General features: G+C 42.4%; 1 protein-coding gene across 2 annotated transcripts in view; it reads right to left on the reverse strand.

Annotated features, from left to right (window-relative positions):
- PLBD1 (phospholipase B domain containing 1) overlaps positions 1 to 19241 on the reverse strand; it is an 88464-nt gene that overhangs the window by 6082 nt on the left and 63141 nt on the right. For both annotated transcript variants that reach the window (XM_027541399.1, XM_027541400.1), the window contains exons 7-8: positions 6898 to 7098; positions 6650 to 6790 (exon numbers count right to left, since the gene is read on the reverse strand). In XM_027541399.1, the coding sequence (XP_027397200.1) occupies positions 6650 to 6790; positions 6898 to 7098 (342 nt within the window). The remainder of the gene's footprint in view (positions 1 to 6649; positions 6791 to 6897; positions 7099 to 19241) is intronic.

The following is a 19241-nucleotide window of genomic DNA, read 5'->3' on the forward strand; positions in this document are numbered from 1 at the left end:
GGAATCTAAAAATGGGATTGCAAAGAACCCAAATCCCATCATAGCAGCAGCAGCAGTCCCAAGAAGAAAAGGCCTGGGGTAACTAGTCTACTTTAACAAGCATCTCCCTCTTGAGGCTGGCTATTACTATCAGGCTCTTAGGAGCTGGATGGACCAGTCTTCAGAGTCAGATAGCTGGGTCCTCAGTTTTGAATTGTCGTGCTAACCAAGTAACCACCTAGTGATCTGACTTCTCAGGTGGATTTCCCAAGAAGAAGTGGAGGCAGGTCCACTGCTTGGTAGCACGCGTATCTTCTTAGCAACTGAAGTTTCCACCTTAGTCAATTCTGTTTTACGCACGTGGTGTGCATTTCACTGGCGGGAGCCACCGTGGAGTGAGGCATCTCCCCCTGGGTGTCATTACTAGATGAATGTGAGGACCTGGGAAATGAAGGACCAGCCCTGATCCCCAGGATCCACACGTTATCTTGGTTCTGTACCTGTTCATCTCTCAGTGGACCTATTTCAACATTTTCCTAATTCACCTCCTGTATTCTCTCTTTCAGTGTGTTCTCCCTTTACAAAGACTCCAGTTTTCTAAAGCAAGATCCCCAACCTCTGGAATCTAATGCCTGATGATCTGAGGTGCAGCTGATGTAATAATAACAGAAATAAAGTGCACAATGAATATAATGCATTTGAATCATCCCCAAACCCAAATCATCCCCACCCCCTACCCCAGGCTGTAGAAGAATTGTCTTCCATGAAAACAGTCCCTGCTGCCAAAAAGGCTGGGGACTGATGCTCTAAAGGATAAAGGCTAAACTGCTCAGCAAGATCCAAGGGCTGTAGTTTTCTCATCACTACCTTATCTTCCACATCACAGCCTCCTCTCCAGCCATCCTGGGCCAATACATTCTTCTTCATGCCATGGTCTCGTGTCTCTCTCTGTTTGATTTGTCCCCGTGTCAAACTGCTGAGCTCCTTTCTCGCATGTCTCTTCATTGTTTCTGGGAGTTGTTTGTCCACTGATCTCCAGTAGCATATTGGGCACCTACTGACCTGGGAAGTTCAACTTTCAGTGTCCTATCATTTTGCCTTTTCATACTGTTCATGGGGTTCTCAAGGCAAGCATGCTGAAGTGTTTTGCCATTCCCTTTCCCTTCTCCAGTGGACCACGTTTTGTCAGAACTCTCCACCATGACCCGTGCTCATAGTTTCATTGAGTTAGATAAGGCTGTGGTCCATGTGATCACTTTGATTAGTTTTCTGTGATTGTGGTTTTCATTCTCTCTGCCCTCTGATGGATTAGGATAAGAGGCTTATGGAAGCTTCCTGATGGGAGAGACTGATTGAGGGGGAAACTGGGTCGTCTTCTTATGAGTGGGGCCATGCTTAGTAAATCTTTAATCCAATTTTCTGTTGATGGGCAGGTCTGTGTTCCCTCCCTGTTGTTTGACCTGAGGCCAAACTATGGTGGAGTTAATGAAGATAATGGCAACCTCCTTCAAAAGGCCCCATGCATGCACTGCTGCACTCAGTGCCCCCGACCCTGCAGCAGGCTACCACCAACCCACACCTCTGCTGGAGACTCCTGGACACTGACGGGCAAGTCTGGGTCAGTCTCCTGTGGGGTCACTGCTCCTTTTTCCTGGGTCCTGGTGTGCACAAGGTTTTGTTTGTGCCCTCCAAGAGTCTGTTTCCCCAGTCCTGTGTAAGTTCTGGTGGCTCTATGGTGAGGTTAATGGCGACCTCCTCCAAGAGGTCTTATGCCATACCCAGGTCTGCTGTACCCAGAGCCCCTGCCCCTGCTGCCCCTGGTCAGCAGGCCACTGCTGACCCATACCTCCACAGTAGACAAAAACTCAAAGGCAGGTCTAAGCTCAGTCTCTGTGGGTTCTCTGGTGTGCACAATGTTTTGTTTAAACCCTCCAATCAGTGGAGAAGTAACTCCAGTAAGAATGAAGAGACAGAGCCAAAGCAAAAACAACGCCCAGTTGTGGGTGTGGCTGGTAATGGTAGTAGAGTCCGATGCTATAAAGAACAAAATTGCACAGGAACCTGGAATGTTAGGTCCATGAATCAAGGTAAATTGGAAGTGGTCAAACAGGAGATGGCAAGAGTGAACACTGACATCTTAGGAAGCAGTGAACTAAAATGGACTGGAATGGGTAAATTTAATCAGATGACCATTGTATCTACTACTGTGGGCAAGAATCCCTTAGAAGAAATGGAGTGACCCTCATAGTCAACAAGAGAGTCCAAAATGCAGTACTTGAATGCAGTCTCAAAAATGACAGAATGGTTTCTTTTCATTTCCAAGGCAAACCATTCAAAATCACAGTAATCCAAGTCTATGCCCCAACCAGTAATGCTGAAGAAGCTGAAGCTGAATGGTTCTACAAAGACCTACAAGACCTTCTAGAACTAACACACAAAAAAGATGTCCTTTTCATCATAGGGGACTGGAATGCAAAAGTAGGAAGTCAAGAGATACCTGGAGTAACAGGCAAATTTGGCCTTGGAGTAAAAATGAAGCAGCACATGTCTCCAAAGAAGACATACAGATGGCTAACAAACACATGAAAAGATGCTCAACATCACTCATTATCAGAGAAATGCAAATCAAAACCACTATGAGGTACCATTTCACACCAGTCAGAATGGCTGCGATCCAAAAGTCTACAAGCAATAAATGCTGGAGAGGGTGTGGAGAAAAGGGAACCCTCTTACACTGTTGGTGGGAATGCAAACTAGTACAGCCACTAAGGAGAACAGTGTGGAGATTCCCTAAAAAACTGGAAATAGAACTGCCTTATGATCCAGCAATCCCACTGCTGGGCATACACACTGAGGAAACCAGAAGGGAAAGAGACACGTGTACCCCAATGTTCATTGCGGCACTGTATAATAGCCAGGACATGGAAGCAACCTAGATGTCCATCAGCAGATGAATGGATAAGAAAGCTGTGGTACATATACACAATGGAGTATTACTCAGCCATTAAAAAGAATACATTTGAATCAGTTCTAATGAGGTGGATGAAACTGGAGCCTATTATACAGAGTGAAGTAAGCCAGAAAGAAAAACACCAATACAGTATACTAACGCCTATATATGGAATTTAGAAAGATGGTAACAATAACCTTGTGTATGAGACAGCAAAAGAGACACTGATGTATAGAACAGTCTTATGGACTCTGTGGGAGAGGGAGAGGGTGGGAAGATTTGGGAGAATGGCATTGAAACATGTAAAATATCATGTATGAAATGAGATGCCTATCCAGGTTCGATGCACGATACTGGATGCTTGGGGCTAGTGCACTGGGACGACCCAGAGGGATGGTATGGGGAGGGAGGAGGGTTCAGGATGGGGAACACATGTATACCTGTGGCGGATTCATTTTGATGTTTGGCAAAACTAATACAATTACGTAAAGTTTAAAAATAAAATTAAAAAAAAAAAAGAAGCAGCACAAAGGCTGAGTTTTGCCAAGAGAATGCACTGTTAATAGCAAACACCCTCTTCCAACAACACAAGAGAAGACTCTACACATGGACATCACAAGATGGTCAATACCAAAATCAGATTGATTATCTTCTTTGCAGCCAAAGATGGAAAAGCTCTATACAGTCAACAAAAACAAGACTGGGAGCTGAGTGTGGCTCAGATCATGAACTCCTTATTGCAAATTCAGACTAAAATTGAAGAAAGTAGGGAATACCACTAGACCATTTGGGTATGACCTAAATCAAATCCCTTATGATTATACAGTGGAAGTGACAAACAGATTCAGGGGATTAGATCTGATAGAGTGCCTGAAGAACTATGGTCAGAGGTTTGTGACATTGTAGAGGAGGCAGTGATCAAGACCATCCCCAAGAAAAAGAAATGGAAAAAGGCAAAATAGTTTCTGAGGAGGCCTTACAAATACCTGAGAAAAGAGAAGCCAAAGACAAAGAGAAAAGAAAAATATACCTACTTGAATGCAGAGTTCCAAAGAATAGCAAGGAGAGATAAGAAAGCCTTCCTAAGTGATCAATGCAAAGAAATAGAGGAAAACAATAGAATGGGAAAGACTAGAGATCTCTTTAAGAAAATTAGAGACATCAAGGGAACATTTCATGCAAAGATGGGCTCAATAAAGGACAAAAATGGTATGGACCTACCAGAAGCAGAAGATATTAAGAAGAAGTGGCAAGAATACACAGAGGAACTATACAAAAAAGATCTTCATGACCCAGATCACACTTACCTAGAGCCAGACATCCTGGATTGGGAAGTCAAGTGGGCCTCAGGAAGCATCACTATGAACAAAGCTAGTGGCGGTGATGGAATTCCACTTGAGCTATTTCAAATCCTGAAAGATGATGCTGTGAAAGTGCTGCACTCAATATGTCAGCAAATTTGGAAAACTCATCAGTGGCTACAGGACTGAAAAAGGTCAGTTTTCATTCCAATCCCAAAGAAGGGCAATGCCAAACAATGTTCCAACTATCACATAATTGCACTCATCTCACACACTAACAAGTAATACTCAAAATTCTCCAACCAGGTTTCAACAGTACGTGAACTCAGAACTTGCAGATGTTCAAGGTGGTTTTAGAAAAGGCAGAGGAACCAGAGATCAAATTGCCAACATTTGTTGGATCATCAAAAAAGCAAGAGAATTCCAGAAAAACATCTACTTCAGCTTTATTGACTACAAGGCCTTTGACTATGTGGATCACAACAAACTGTGGAAAATTCTTGAAGAGATGGGAATACCAGACTTCCTTACCTGCCTCCTGAGAAATCTGTATGCAGGTCAAGAAGCAACAGTCAGAACTGGACATGGAACAACAGACTGGTTCCAAATCAGGAAAGGAGTACATCAAGGCTGTATATGTCACCCTGCTTATTTAAATTATGTGCAGAGTACATCATGTGAAATGTCAGGCTGGATGAAGCACAAACTGGAATCAAGATTTCAGAGAGAAATATCAGTGACCTCAGATATGCAGATGATACGACCCTTTTGGCAGAAAGTGAAGAACTAAAGATCCTCTTGATGCAAGTAAGAGGAGAGTGAAAAAGTTGGCTTAGAACTCAACATTCAGAAAACTAACATCATGGCATCTGGCCCCATCACTTCAATGGCAAATAGATGGGGAAACAATGGAAACAGAGAGAGACTTTATTTTGGGGCTCCAAAATCACTGCAGATGGTGACTGCAGCTTTGAAATTAAAAGATGCTTGCTCCTTGGAAGAAATGCTATGACCAACCTAGACAGCATATTAAAAAGCAGAGACATTACTTTGCAGCAAAGGTCCATCTAGTCAAAGCTATTGTTTTTCCAGTAGTCATGTATGGATGTGAGAATTGGACCATAAGAAAGCTGAGCACTGAAGAATTGATGCTTTTGAACTGTGGTGTTGGAGAAGACTCTTGAGAGTCCTTTGGACAGCAAGGAAATCAAATCAGTCCATCCTAAAGGAAATCAGTCCTAAATATTCATTGGAAGGACTGATGCTGAAGCTCCAATACTTTGGTCACCTGATGAGAAGAAATAACTCACTGGAAAAGACCCTGATGCTGGGAAAGATTGAAGGCCGGAGGAGAAGGGGATGACAGAGGATGAGATGGTTGGATGGCATCACCAACTCGATGGACATGAGTTTGGGTAAGCTCCGAGAGTTGATGACGGACAGAGAAGCCTGGCGTGCTGCAGTCCAAAAAGTTGGGTTGCAAAAAGTTGGACATGACTGAGCGACTGAACTGAACTTTCTAGCCTGTAAACTTCCACCCAGACATCATCTTCTCTTTCATTTATTCAACAAATATCCAGTGAGGACTTCCTGTGTGTGCTGAGCAGTATGTTCAATGCAAGATGCTAGGACTTGCTATGAACCGGTAATATGCTTAAGAATCGAGAGAAATTATCTCAATTCATTTTCATAAAACCCAGTGAAATTGCAAAGGTAGGCTTCCCAGGTCGTGCTAGTGGTAAAGAGCCCACCCACCTGCCAATGCAGGAGACTTAAGAGTCTCTGGTTCAACCCCTGGGTCAGGAAGATCCCCTAGAAGAGGGCATGACAACACACTCCAGTATACTTAGTTGGAGAATCCTATGGACAGAGGAGCCTAGCAGGCTACAGCCCCTAGGGTCACACAGAACTGGACATGACTAAAGTGAAGTGGCTTTGCACACATGCACACACATGTAAGAGTACACTGTCATGGGACTTTCCTGGTGGTTCAGTGGTTAAGACTCCACGCACCGAGGGGTGCAGGTTCGATTCATCCCTGGTCGGGGAACTGAGATCACTTATGCCGCATGGTGCGGCCAAAATAAGTATTGAATGAGCCGCTACTCTGTACTAGGAAAAATCATCACTGTGACTTAACCAGTGCATGCAACAGAGGTCATAAATAAATAGTACAAAACACTTTTTTTTAAAATAAATAGTATAAAAAAGAGTACATTGTCATGTAAGAGTTTGAGGTGTAGGTTTTACATGTGCTGAACCTTGTCATTCTTTCCCTGTGTGACAAGCAACAGCATTCCCACCCCTGCATACCCACCATACACAGCCCCATAGTACATTCACACACCACACATTATCCATCATATATGTGTGCACAGACACACACACACTCATCAGACTTGTAGCATGAAGAAAGTACCTCTCCGTAGAACAGCAGTTTGTTCAGAATATTCTACGTATGTAGGAATTTGCTCCACAATGTACAGAGTGCCTTCGTCAAGGCTGTGGTTCAAATTTACCTTCTTCAGGTCTAGGACCATGTACTGATTGTTATATGTGCCTGAAGCAGAGAAGACATGAAGACAGGGCATGGGTACTGCTTGGCTGGTTAACTCAAAATCTAAAAAAATCATACATGCGTAAACGTTATTCTGCAGGGCCACTTACCAGAGTTGTATTTTGAAAAGACCTCTGCCCACTGCTTGCCATTATTAGCCATCATACTGGCCACCCGGACTCTTTGCCAGGCCAGGAGAGACTGGGGTACCACGTGCTGCAGTAGGGTTTTATTATATACGCTGTTTGTGGTCTGCAGCAATACCAAACCACTGCTAAGAAGGTAAAAGTCGTCCAGAGACTCCAAAAACCCTACAGGAAACATGAATATATGAATCAGCGTACATACATGCAAAATATCAAACCATCATTGTTAATGTAGAACTTCGCATATACAATGCATTTTGCAGAGTATTAGTTATTATTTCTTTTGGGGGTTTTTAAAAATTTATAAGTGGAGGATAATTGCTTTACAGTGTTGTTGGTTTCTGCCATACATCAGCATGAATAAGCCATCGGTATACACACATCCCCTCCTTATTGAACTTCCCTCCTACCTTCCACCCCATCCCACCCCTCTAGGTTGTTACAGAGCACCAGGTTGAGCTCCCTGCATCACACTGCAAATTCCCACCAGCTATCTATTTTACATATAATGCGTATATATTTCAGAGCTACTCTCTCAGTTCATCCCACCGTCTCCTTCCCCTGCTGGGTCCACAAGTCTGTTCCCTGTCTGCGACTCTATTCCTGCCCTGCAAATAGGCTCATCAGTACTGTTTTTCTTGATTCCATATGTGTGTGTTAATATGCAATAATAGTGTTTCTCTGGCTTGCTTCACTGTTTATAACAAGCTCTAGGGTGTCAGTTGTCATTGCCCTCCTCCAGCTTTGGTTCACCTCGGCAGCAGATGCCGGTGAACCTCCATCCCTGGGCTCTCCATTGAAAAATTTTGATTTTATGATTTGATGAAAATACATTAAATCAGGAACCAGACCTAAGGATGCATGATTGACAAGCAAAGTATTAATGACTATATAGTCATAGTATGATTATATAGTCATACTAATGACTATATACAAGCAAATTTTAATGACTATTCATTCACCACTTGAGCTGGAGTCATTTTGCAGTGTTTCATCTGAACAACCATATTGGCAGCCTTGAGCAAGCTCTCTGATAGAAAATCTCCACATGATGGAAAGCTGTATTTCTGGCCTAATATTCTTGCTAATTCACTCCTTATTGTAGCAGCCTCGATGGACACAAGAGGGCAGGCATTCTTTAATATGTATAGGTAAGTGACTAATACTAACATGAAAGGAACAGTATTTCATTCAAGAGCAAGACTGTTTATAGAAGACCAAAAAAAAAAAAAAGTAGGCCATCTAGAGTTCTAGAACAAAGAAGATAAACTGTCTTACAAAAAACTTTAGTCAAGGAGTCTAATTTTATAATTTTGAGTTTAACGTTAAAGAAAAGGCCCAGGGAAGGGACAAAGTCCTGAAATATAGCATTATAAGAGAAACAAGTGTTCTTTGAATATGTAAAATTATATTCTTGCTCTAATCTTTCACTAGCAACTTCAGAAGGCACTCTATGTTAGATAAGGATAGAGTGAAACATCTGGGATGAAAGCCAGCTGGCAAATTACATTTCATAGTAAGCTTCTTACTAAATTTAATTAAGAGACAAAAGAGAACCCTTACAGTTAATAAAGCATCTTCCAGGACTTAGAAAATAACCACCTGAGGTCTTCCCTGGTGGCAGAGTGGATAAGAATCCGCCTGCCGATGCAGGGAACACAGATCAGGTCCAGCAAGATTCCACATGCCGTGGAGCAACTAAGCCTGTGCACCCTAAAGCCCATACTCCGCAACAAGAGAAGCCATTGCAATGAGAAGCCCTTGCACCGCAACCAAGAGTAAGTAGTCCCAGCTCGCTGCAACTAGAGAAAGCCTGCACAAAGCAACGAAGATCCAGTGCAGACAAAAATAAATAAAATCTTTTTAAAAATGGACTTTCAGAAGGTTTTTTTAAAATAGCCACTTGAATTATAAACAATGGCCATTCTCCTCTAATTCTATTTAGATCTCTTGCTTAGGACAACCCAGAAGAGTTTATCCTTATTATCCTACCAAGTGTATTTAAAATGTGCCCCGTTTGGAAGAGTGACATCAACATCACAGGGGTGTGAGACACTCCGTTTATCTCTCCCCCTCAATCTACAACCAGTAAAACCAGTAAAGCATCCGTAACTCAACAAAGGTGACTCTGCCCCACACAGCAGGATGCTGGAGAATTCCACACATCTGTTATCTAAAGGTGGGTGGATTGGACCATATGGAGGAGGAAGAACCAGAGGAACAATGAAGGCAGTACCTGTAGTCCTGAACCCCTGGCCACAATAGCTGGGCCCAGAGCCCGGGAGAAGCCTTAATAGCTGGGTAGGTGGCACACAGGAGTCTGGTGGCCTGGTCACAGCACCCCCAGCCAACAGGGAGCTGGAAGGCAGCGGCAGCAAGCCCTGCAACCCTGTTCCTCAAGCTACAGGGCACCACGACTCAGCCTCCCCTCCCCCACTGCCTCCAGCAGCAGCACCTACAACCCCAGTCAAGGCAGAGACACCTGCGACCCCGGTTCCGTTTCACTCTCTCCCTCCCCATACCCAGGGAACTGCACACAGCCGAGGAACCTGCTATCTCAGAGGTGCCCCACCAACAGCACCGGTGACAGTGAGGGTCCAGGGCAACATCCCTGACAGAGACAGAAGAGGGTGGGAAGTGACAGCTCTCAAAAATAACCAGAGGCAGCTCTGGGAAAAGAACCCCGACCACTCCCCGTCGCAAAAAATAGAAAAGGAAAAAAACCACAACAAAACCAACTTGCGCTATGTCGCCACCTACTGGAAAGCAAAAGAAAGGCATCTAATTACTAAACATTGCAGGCGGATTCTTTACCAACTGAGCTATGAGGGAAGGCCCAATTACTAAACTACTGAACAGTTACTCAAGAGCGGGGGGGGGGGGGGGGGGGGGGGGGGGGGGGGGAGTTTTACCCAAAGAAGAAATATTTGACACTTCAAATTCACTGGATGAAGCACAAGCTGGAATCAAGATTTCCGGGAGAAATATCAACAACCTCAGATATGCAGATGACATACCCTTATGGCAGAAAGTGAAGAGGAACTACAGAGCCTCTTGATGAAAGTGAAAGAGGAGAGTGAAAAAGTTGGCTTAAAGCTCAACATTCAGAAAATTAAGATCATGGCATCTGGTCCCATCACTTCATGGCAAATAGATGGGGAAACGATGGAAATAGTGAGAGATTTTATTTTCTTGGCCTCCAAAATCACTGCAGATGGTGACTGCAGCTGTGAAATTAAAAGACACTTGCTCTTTGGAAGAAATGCTATGACCAACCTAGACAGCATATTAAAAAGCAGAGACATTACTTTGCCAACAAAGGTCCATCTAGTCAAAGCTATGGTTTTTCCAGTAGTCATGTATGGATGTGAGAGTTGGACTATAAAGAAAGCTGAGTGCTGAAGAATTGATGCTTTTGAACTGTGGTGTTGGAGAAGACTCTTGAGAGTCCCCTGGACTGCAAGGAAATCCAACCAGTCAATTCTAAAGGAAATCAGTCCTGAATATTCTTTGGAAGATGATGCTAAGCTGAAACTCCAATACTTAGGCCACCTGATGCGAAGAACTGACTCACTGGAAAACACCCTGATGCTGGGAAAGATTGAAGGCTGGAGGAAAGGGGGACGACAGAGGATGAGATGGTTGGATGGCATCACCAACTCGATGGACATGGTTTTTGGTGGACTCTGGGAGTTGGTGATGGACAGGGAGGCCTGGTGTGCTGCAGTCCATGGGGTCTCAAAGAGTTGGACACGACTGAACAGCTGAACTGAACATTATATAAATTTTTGTATATATAAATATTATATTTCTCCTCCTGTATACACTCCAGTGTGCTCATTCCCAAAATGCCCTCCCCCTGCCACCCTTCCTCTCTGGTAACCACTAATCTGTTCACTGTATCTGTGTGTTTGTTTTTGTTTGGTTTGGTTTGTTCATTTATTTTTAATTTATTTTTGTATTCCACATATGAATGAAATCATCTGATATGTGTCTTTTTCCATCTGACTTACTTCATTTAGCATAATACTTGCAAGGTTCCCAAATAGCCAAAACAATCTTGAGAAAGAGGAACAGAGCTAGAAGAATCATGCTCCCTGACTTCAGACTATACTACAAAGCTACAGTCATAAAACAGTATGGAACTGGCACAAAAAAGACACATCAGTTGCTTAACTTCATAGACTTGTATGTCCAGTTTTTTCCCCAGGTTTGGGTAGTCCTCAACTGTTATTTCTTTCAATACACTCTCCTCACTCTCCCTTCTCCTTTCTGGGATACCCATTACCCTAATGATACATTTCCTAATGGAGTCAGATAGTTCTATAGGATTTTCTTCTTTGTAGACCTTAATTTCCTCTCTTCTATCTATATCATTTCTAGATTTGTCTTCGAGCTCACTAATTCTCTCTTCCATGTGGTCTCCAGTATTTCCAGTGCTTTCTAATTCAGTCTTTATTTCATTTAAAGTTCTTCAGCTCCAGAGTTTCTCCTTGGTTCTATTTTTGAATTTCAGTTGGTATTCAGAAAATACCAATTTCTCTTTGGTATTCTTTCTGTTAATTAATTTTATTTCTGAGCTCACTGAATTGCCTTTCAAAGTTTTCTTGTAGCTCATTGGGTATCTTCACAGGTATCTGAATTCTCTATAACTTAGATAATGTTATAAACCATTAAAAATTTAAAAGGTGTTCATTTGCACATCACATACATTAACTGCTCCAAAGCTTTTGAAACCATAAGCCCCCGCGTCCTTGTCTTCTGAAGTAAAATACTGACTCAAGAGTTAATCATTGGAAAATGTGAAGATGTAGAAAGAAAGAGGAGAAGGCAATGGCACCCCACTCCAGTACTCTTGCCTGGAAAATCCCATGGATGGAGGAGCCTGGTAGGCTGCAGTCCATTGGGTTGCTGAGGGTTGGACACGACTGAGTGACTTCACTTTCACTTTCATGCATTGGAGAAGGCAATGGCAACCCCCTCCAGTGTTCTTGCCTGGAGAATCCCAGGGACGGGGGAGCCTGGTGGGCTGCCATCTCTGGGGTCACACAGAGTTGGACACGACTGAAGTGATGCAGCAGCAGCAGCAGCAGAAGAAGAAAGAATAGCTGTTGGGCTGGGGAACTGGTAACAACTTAAGCTATAATTCTGCCACACAGAAGAATACTGAACTCTCACTTCCCTGAAAGACATAGATAAAGGCCTGACACACATTCCTAAGTTGTTTTTACAAGAAGCAGACCCCCTCCCCCTTTCATCTGGAGTGATGAAAACTCCTGGCCACAAGGACAAAGACCCTAGACTGGTTGGTGCTTGAAGAAGACTGAAGACTGATGGTGCCTGAAGCTTCACCTTGATGCCAGCCAACCCAAGAACTGTCTATTAGCTGATCAATGCCCTGCTCCTCACACTATGAAACTCCTCATTACCCTCTTCAGGGTGGGTCATATAGTTTTGAGGGCATTAGCCCTTTATGGCCCTTTTTTCCTGGCAAAGCAATAAAAGCTACTCTTTTCTGCTTCACCCCAAACTCTGTCTCTGCATTTCTATTCAGCACCAGTAAAGAGGCTGAATTTCAGCAACACTGTGAAGACCAAAAACTTTCCTTCCTTCCTTCCTTCCAAAAGAGTAGACTTATTGTTGACCAAGTTCATGAATGACATACAACTCAGGGTCAGGCATGAGGATCACGATTGTAAAAATATCTGTACTGCATGTCTTCACCCCTTGCTTTATCCATACTTAGCAATGGGACATGGCAGCATCTCCCAGCAAGAGACATTGTCTGTTTCCGCACCCCTTAAATCTGAACTGTTTTGGCTTAACAAAAGGTGCCAGTTCTAGCCTAGGCCTCAAGAGACCTTGCACACTTCTTCTCACTCCCTTATAATCCTGTTACAGCTGAGAAAATTGGTGCAGCCTAGCCTAGTATCTGGGATGGGAGGCAAAGTGCAGGAGGCCCAGCCTCTAGCTGGGCAGCCCCCTAAGTGCGACAGAGTTCATCCAAGATCAGCAGAGCTGCCCACCCAACCCCAGCCAACCATGGATGCATGAATGTGCCCAGCTGAGACACTGTCCTATATACTCAAAAGCAATACTAATCACATATGTGTTTACAGCACAAACTTTTGAGGGTTCAGCAGTAGCCAGTATAATAATAATAGTAACCCAGTTACACAACATATTTTGTTTTCAAATGTCTTACTGCCATTTGATTTTAACATAGATGGATGTGACACTTCAGGAATAGTTTTCTTTTTTTAAAGGAAAAAACAAAGTAATATCTTGGCAACATACTCACCTTTCTGCTTAGGTTTTTCCCACAGCTAAAGAGGAATTACGTCACTTCTCAGATCTTGGGGAAGGCAATCACCTATGCTGGGCTGTCTGATGTCTCAAAGCCTATCTGATTCTCATTAAAACTTTATTTAACACCTACTACATTCCAAGCACTGTGCAATGACCCCAGCCTAGAGACTGTAGTAGAATTCCTTCAGCTTCTCCAAAAGTCACATGCCCAGACTGCTCTCCCTACCCACCTGTGCTCCACTCTGAGTCTCCACCGGGAGCCCTGCACTAAGGTGACTGCTGCGGGAAAAACCTCTGTTTCCTCCCTAAGAAAAGATGCTCTCATGTCATCACACAACGTGAAATCTTCCAGTCACTTGTTCTGTCTACTCTACAATGGACTCAGTCTTCCTACCTTACAGAATGGCATTCTTTGACTTCTCTTTCTGCTAAGAACCTAACTGGTACCAACCAATTTCCCCCTTCACTTTCCAGTAATTATTCTTCAATCAAGTATGGCTGGGTTTTTGTTTTTATTTTTCAGCACATTTCTGCTTTACCCTGCAATAGGAATGGGATCAATGAAAGATTCATACTATTAGATATTCAGGCACATGAAGACCCTACTTTGGAGCCTGAATATCCTGAAGTAGCTCAAATAAAACAATAAGTATAATTCTTATTCTAAGATAATAATAATCTCTTGGGCCATAAAGATGGCTGAGCACCAAAGAATTGATGCTTTTGAACTGTGGTGTTGGAGAAGACTCTTGAGAGTCCCTTGGACTGCAAGGAGATCCAACCAGTCAATCTTAAAGGAAACCAACCCTGAATATTCATTGAAAGGATGATGCTGAAGCTGAAGCTCCAAAACTTTGGCCACCTGATGTGAAGAGCCACCTCACTGTAAAAGACCCTGATGCTGGGAAACACTGAAGGCAGGAGGTGAAGGGGATGACAGAGGATGAGATGGTTAGATAGCATGTCGCTGACTCAGGGACATGAGTTTGAGCAAACTTGGGGAGATAGTGAACAACAGGGAAGCCTGGCGTGCTGCAGTCCATGGTATCGCAGAGTTGGACATGACTTAGTGACTGAACAACAGCAAAGATTATACAGAGTAAATATGAAGAGGTGGGTGTACATTTAATCAATGTTCAAACAATCAAAATTGTTTGCTTTTCTTCAATAAGAAGTTATTTACTTTAGGTTATATTACTTGTTTACTGTTTCCTTTTCCATCTATCCCATAGCATGTAAGTTCCACCAGGGCAGGAACTTTTTCTGTCTTATTCACTCCAGTGGCAAGAAAAGGATTTGACATGTAGTATCTTTGTGCTTAGTCACTCAGTCGTGTCCAGTTCTTTGTGACCCCACGGATTGTCAATGGAATTCTCCAGGCAAGAACACTGGAGTGGGTTGCCCATTTCCTTTTCTAAAGGATCTTCCAGACCCAGGAATCGAACCTGTGTTTCTTGCGTCTCCCGCATTGGCAAGCTGATTCTTTACCACTGTGCCACTTGGGAAGCCCCTTGAAACATAGTAGGTACTCAGTAAATAACTGTTACGTACAAGAGAGAAGGAGAAGATGGTGGTGACTAACATTAATAGTGTACCTACTACACATCAGAAACTTTGCTTTAGAAGGATGGATACTTTCATTTGATCTTCACAAAAAGAGCACTTAGATGAGGTGGTTTTTTTTTTTTTTTTTTTTTTTTAAGTATTTCGCTTTTTAAAGCTTATAAACAGCATTGTCAGGGATAAATCTAGAACTGAATCTCAACACATGCCTTTTCCACCCTAACATACATCTGACAACATTGAGGGGAATAGTCATGCAAAGGGCAACAACACATAGGCACAATGGAGCAAATACATTAGAAGCAATTAAGGAGAGGGTGAATCATGGGGAGTTGCATGTTTAAACAGGGTGGAGGTGGGGAAAATCACCTTATGACTAGTCAATCAAGCAAAGTGTGGAGAATAAGGTGGAATTTCTATAAAGATAGAAGGGAAGAAGCTTTCTTTGGCTAGGTGGGGCACGATTCAAGGCAGGGGTGGCCTGGCAGATGTTATCAGCATCCGGGTGCTAAGTTGTTTCAGCTTGTCCAATTCTTTGCGACTCTTTGGACTGTAGCCCTCCAGGCTCCTCTGTCTATGGGATTTCCCAGGCAAGAATACAGGAGTGGGTTGCCATTTCCTCCTCCAGGGGATCTTCCCGACCCAGGGATTGAACCCACATCTCTTACATCTCCTGCATTGGCAGGTGGGTTCTTTACCACTAGCGCCACCTGGGTGGCTACTCAGTATCCTGGGATGATACCAAAGAGGAACATAAAACAAAAGAAAGGCACATAGGAAAGCAGGAATGAAGTGCTACAAAATCTACCTACAGTCTTTGGAATAAGTGACCGAGTTCTACTTTTATTTAATTCTACTTTTATTTCTTCTCCTCCTTTGGTTCTTCTGCTTTTTAAAGGCAGAAGATATAGATCTTGGCATGTATTAAATCATAGTTTGTATATGTTTCAGCCTTATGATCAAAGTATCTAGGATAAAAGAGGTAACATGAAATTAATAAAAGTAATTGTACTTCATTAAAAATGTTTACAACTATAAAGGCAATTTAATAATGAATGAAAGTAGTAATATTATGGATTATGAAGGAGACTTGGCTACATTTTCCCCAGGCATTGAGGGTATTCTTTTATCTTCCTACTTTCAAGTATTGGAACTTCAAACAGAAGAAGGCTGAGCAAAATCATGTCTACCCAAACCCGAAGGGCTGCCAGAGTCTAAAAGGATAGACATGGAAACCCAATAAGTTAGAAACGCCTAGGGTGCTTGTTTGAATGTACCAACCCAGATCAACTGGTTAAGAATTCCTATGGATGGCACTTTAGAATCTTCATTTTTAACAAGCTCCAGAGAAAACTGTAAAGGGGTATGTAATATGTGTGTGGGAGGTGATGGAACGCCCAGATGTAATGCAAAGTAGGAACACATGCATGCTTGGTGAAACATACTGAGTGTGCTCTGGAGAGCTCCACTTACAGATAATTAAGCGGGAAGCCTCGGCCTCATAGGCATCATCATTATTTATTGTACTCCTCAATTAGAACACTTTGAATAGGTTCCAGCTTTGGTTCCCATGCAAAAGTTCCACCCACCCGCATCCCAAGAGGCCCTTTGAATCCACGGTCTCTTTTAGTTTTAACCATTTAACTTACATACAAATGGAACCATTTCTGAAAACAAACAAACAAACCAAAAAATGGGTATTTTGTAGTCAGATATGTTTTGCTTGAACCGCACTGCCCAACTTCTGAGCAGTATGGTTCTGAAAAGGCTATTTAACTTCTCTGAACCTGTTTATTTGAAAAATACTGATACAATACCCTCCTTGTTAGGTCTTTATGAAAATTAAGTGACATAAAACACACCAAATGTGAATTATGCATACACTGAGTGTAAGTTATAATGCCGGACACATAAGTAGGAACTAAACAAACATTAGTTTTGGGGGCTTTTTTGTTTTTCTTTTTATTTCAAAGACAGGTTAAGCACAAATGAGTTTAAAGTAACTTACTTAAAACTTGGGTGCTGCCTAATTCCCATACAACTAGTTGGGTCCTATTCATGTCATTCCTATTAAGGTCCTAACTTGCTTCAGTCGTGTCTGACTCTTTGAGACTCTATGGACTGTAGCCCGCCAGGCACCTCTGTCCACAGGATTTTCCAGGCAAGAATACTGGAGTGGGTTGCCATTTCTTCCCAACCCAGGGATGGAACCCACATCTCTTCTGTCTCCTGCACTGGCAGGCGGGTTCTTTACTAGTGCCACCTGGGTGGCTACAAAGGATCAACTTACAGGTCCAATCCCTACACTGTCCAGGTGTGCATCTGAGATGCCTTGATAACAATTCCTGAACATCTTAGACTCTTGTTTTCAAATCAACAGTATAAAGGGAGGGTGCTAAATAAATTAGTTTTAAAAACATGCAGTTTATTTAAAAAAAAAGGGGGGGAGGGCAGGATGAAGAAAAGTCAGTGAGACTGTGATAGAGATGATGCTCTCTTCAGCAGGCCCTTCTCCACCTCTCACTGAATTTCCCATCTTTCTCTCTCCAGTTTCCACATGTCCACATCAGGATGGGTTGTCTGTAATCTGTCTGCTGTCTCCTTTCCTTTTTCTTTCCATTATCTTTTTCCTCCTTCCTTGCCTCCATAAATATTTATTCAATGATTACCATATGCAAGCCTCTGTACTGGCCCTGGGGATGCAGACATGAATACGGAACATGGGCTTTGAAGAAGTTACCCACAGGCACCAGGGAAGCTGAAAGGAGGGGTAGCTGGCTCTGCCTGAAAGTTAAGGAAGGCTTCGAAGAGGAGCGCTTGTGAGACTTTTGTTAATATGGCAAACATTTGGGTAAGGTGCATTAAAAGGCAATAAAAATGTTCATAGGGTGAACATTCCAATAGCAACACAAAGAAATTGGATGATTCCTCCCACAAGTAAAAATGGTAAACTGTACGGTGGCGGTGGCTTAGTCACTCAGTCACATCTGACTCTTGTGACCCCAAGGACTGTAGCCCGCCAGGCTCCTCTCTCCATGGGATTTCTCAGGCAAGAATGTTGCAGTGGGTTGCCATTTCCTTCTCCAGGGTAACAGTATGATTAATTGGGGCTTACCCAAGGAATGCCAAGTTGATTTAACATCTGAAAATTAATCAATGGAACTCACTATATGAATACAAGATGAAAATCAGGTGATCATTTTAATAGAAAATGAGAATTGCATGAAGTGCAGCACTTATTCATTGATAGAAACATAAAGAAAAGTAGTAAGAGACAGAATCCTCTTTAACCTTATAGAGGGTATCTACAAAAAGCCTACAATTAACATCATACTTGATGGTAATGACTGCATACTTTTTCACTTAAGATCAGGAACTAGGCAAGGATTTCCATGCCACTTCTAGTCTATAGTCTACAGTCGTGGAGGTCTTATCCAGTGCACTCATGGAAGAAAACAAAGACAGAGAAGGTAAGGGGGAAGTAAAAGTGTCTTCCTACAGAGATGGGCTGATGAGGCATCTAGAAAAATCCCAAGAAATCTACCAAAAAAAAAAAAAAAAAAAAGCTATTAGAATGATAAATGAACTTAGAAAATTCTCAAGATAAAAAGTAAATATACAAAAAATAGTATTTCAATATTGTGATGGTTTTTAAATTTCCACAATTCCTTGGCAATTTTCCCTTAAAAAGATAGATTCTAACGTCCTCTTCTTGAGTGTGGACTAATCATTAACAACCTCTTTCTAATGAATGTGGTGGAAGTGACAGCATGTGACTTCTGAGACTAGGTCATAATAGTCACTGCTGTTTCTGCCTTGTTCTTATGGATCACTTGGTTTGGGGGAACCAGGAGCCCTTTTTCAAGAATACTTGAGCAGTTCTACAGAGAGGCCCATGGAAGGGAATCGATTTGTCAGCAGCATCTTTTTGACCATGGAAGTGAGTCACCTTGGAAGTACATCCTTTCGCTTCAGTTAAGTTATCAGAGATTTCAGCCCCTCAGTCTCCGGGTCTTTGTAGACACAAGCCATCCTAACTGGGCCCTATCTAAATTCCTTATCCATAGAGACTATGAAATGCTAAACAATTACTGTCATTCCTTCAAGTCACAAGTTTGGGTCATGACTTGTTACATGGTGATAGATAACTAATGCATACATACAAGCAATGAACAATTGGAAAAGGGAATAAAAAACCGAATCTGATGACAGTAGCATCAAAATTCACTTAGGATTCAAATTAGTTTAAGGTATGTAAGACCAATATACTAAAAACTACCAAAAAATTGCTCAAATTAAAGAAGAAGACCTAAATAAATAAAGAAACAATATTTGTGGATGGGAAGACTCAGGTTTACTGACATGTTGATTCTCTCTGATTAATTTAAAGCTTCAATGCAATAGAAATCAATAGATCTTTTTTTTTGACATGAACA

The sequence above is a fragment of the Bos indicus x Bos taurus genome, chromosome 5, assembly GCF_003369695.1.
Source record: "Bos indicus x Bos taurus breed Angus x Brahman F1 hybrid chromosome 5, Bos_hybrid_MaternalHap_v2.0, whole genome shotgun sequence".
Lineage (NCBI taxonomy): Eukaryota > Metazoa > Chordata > Mammalia > Artiodactyla > Bovidae > Bos > Bos indicus x Bos taurus.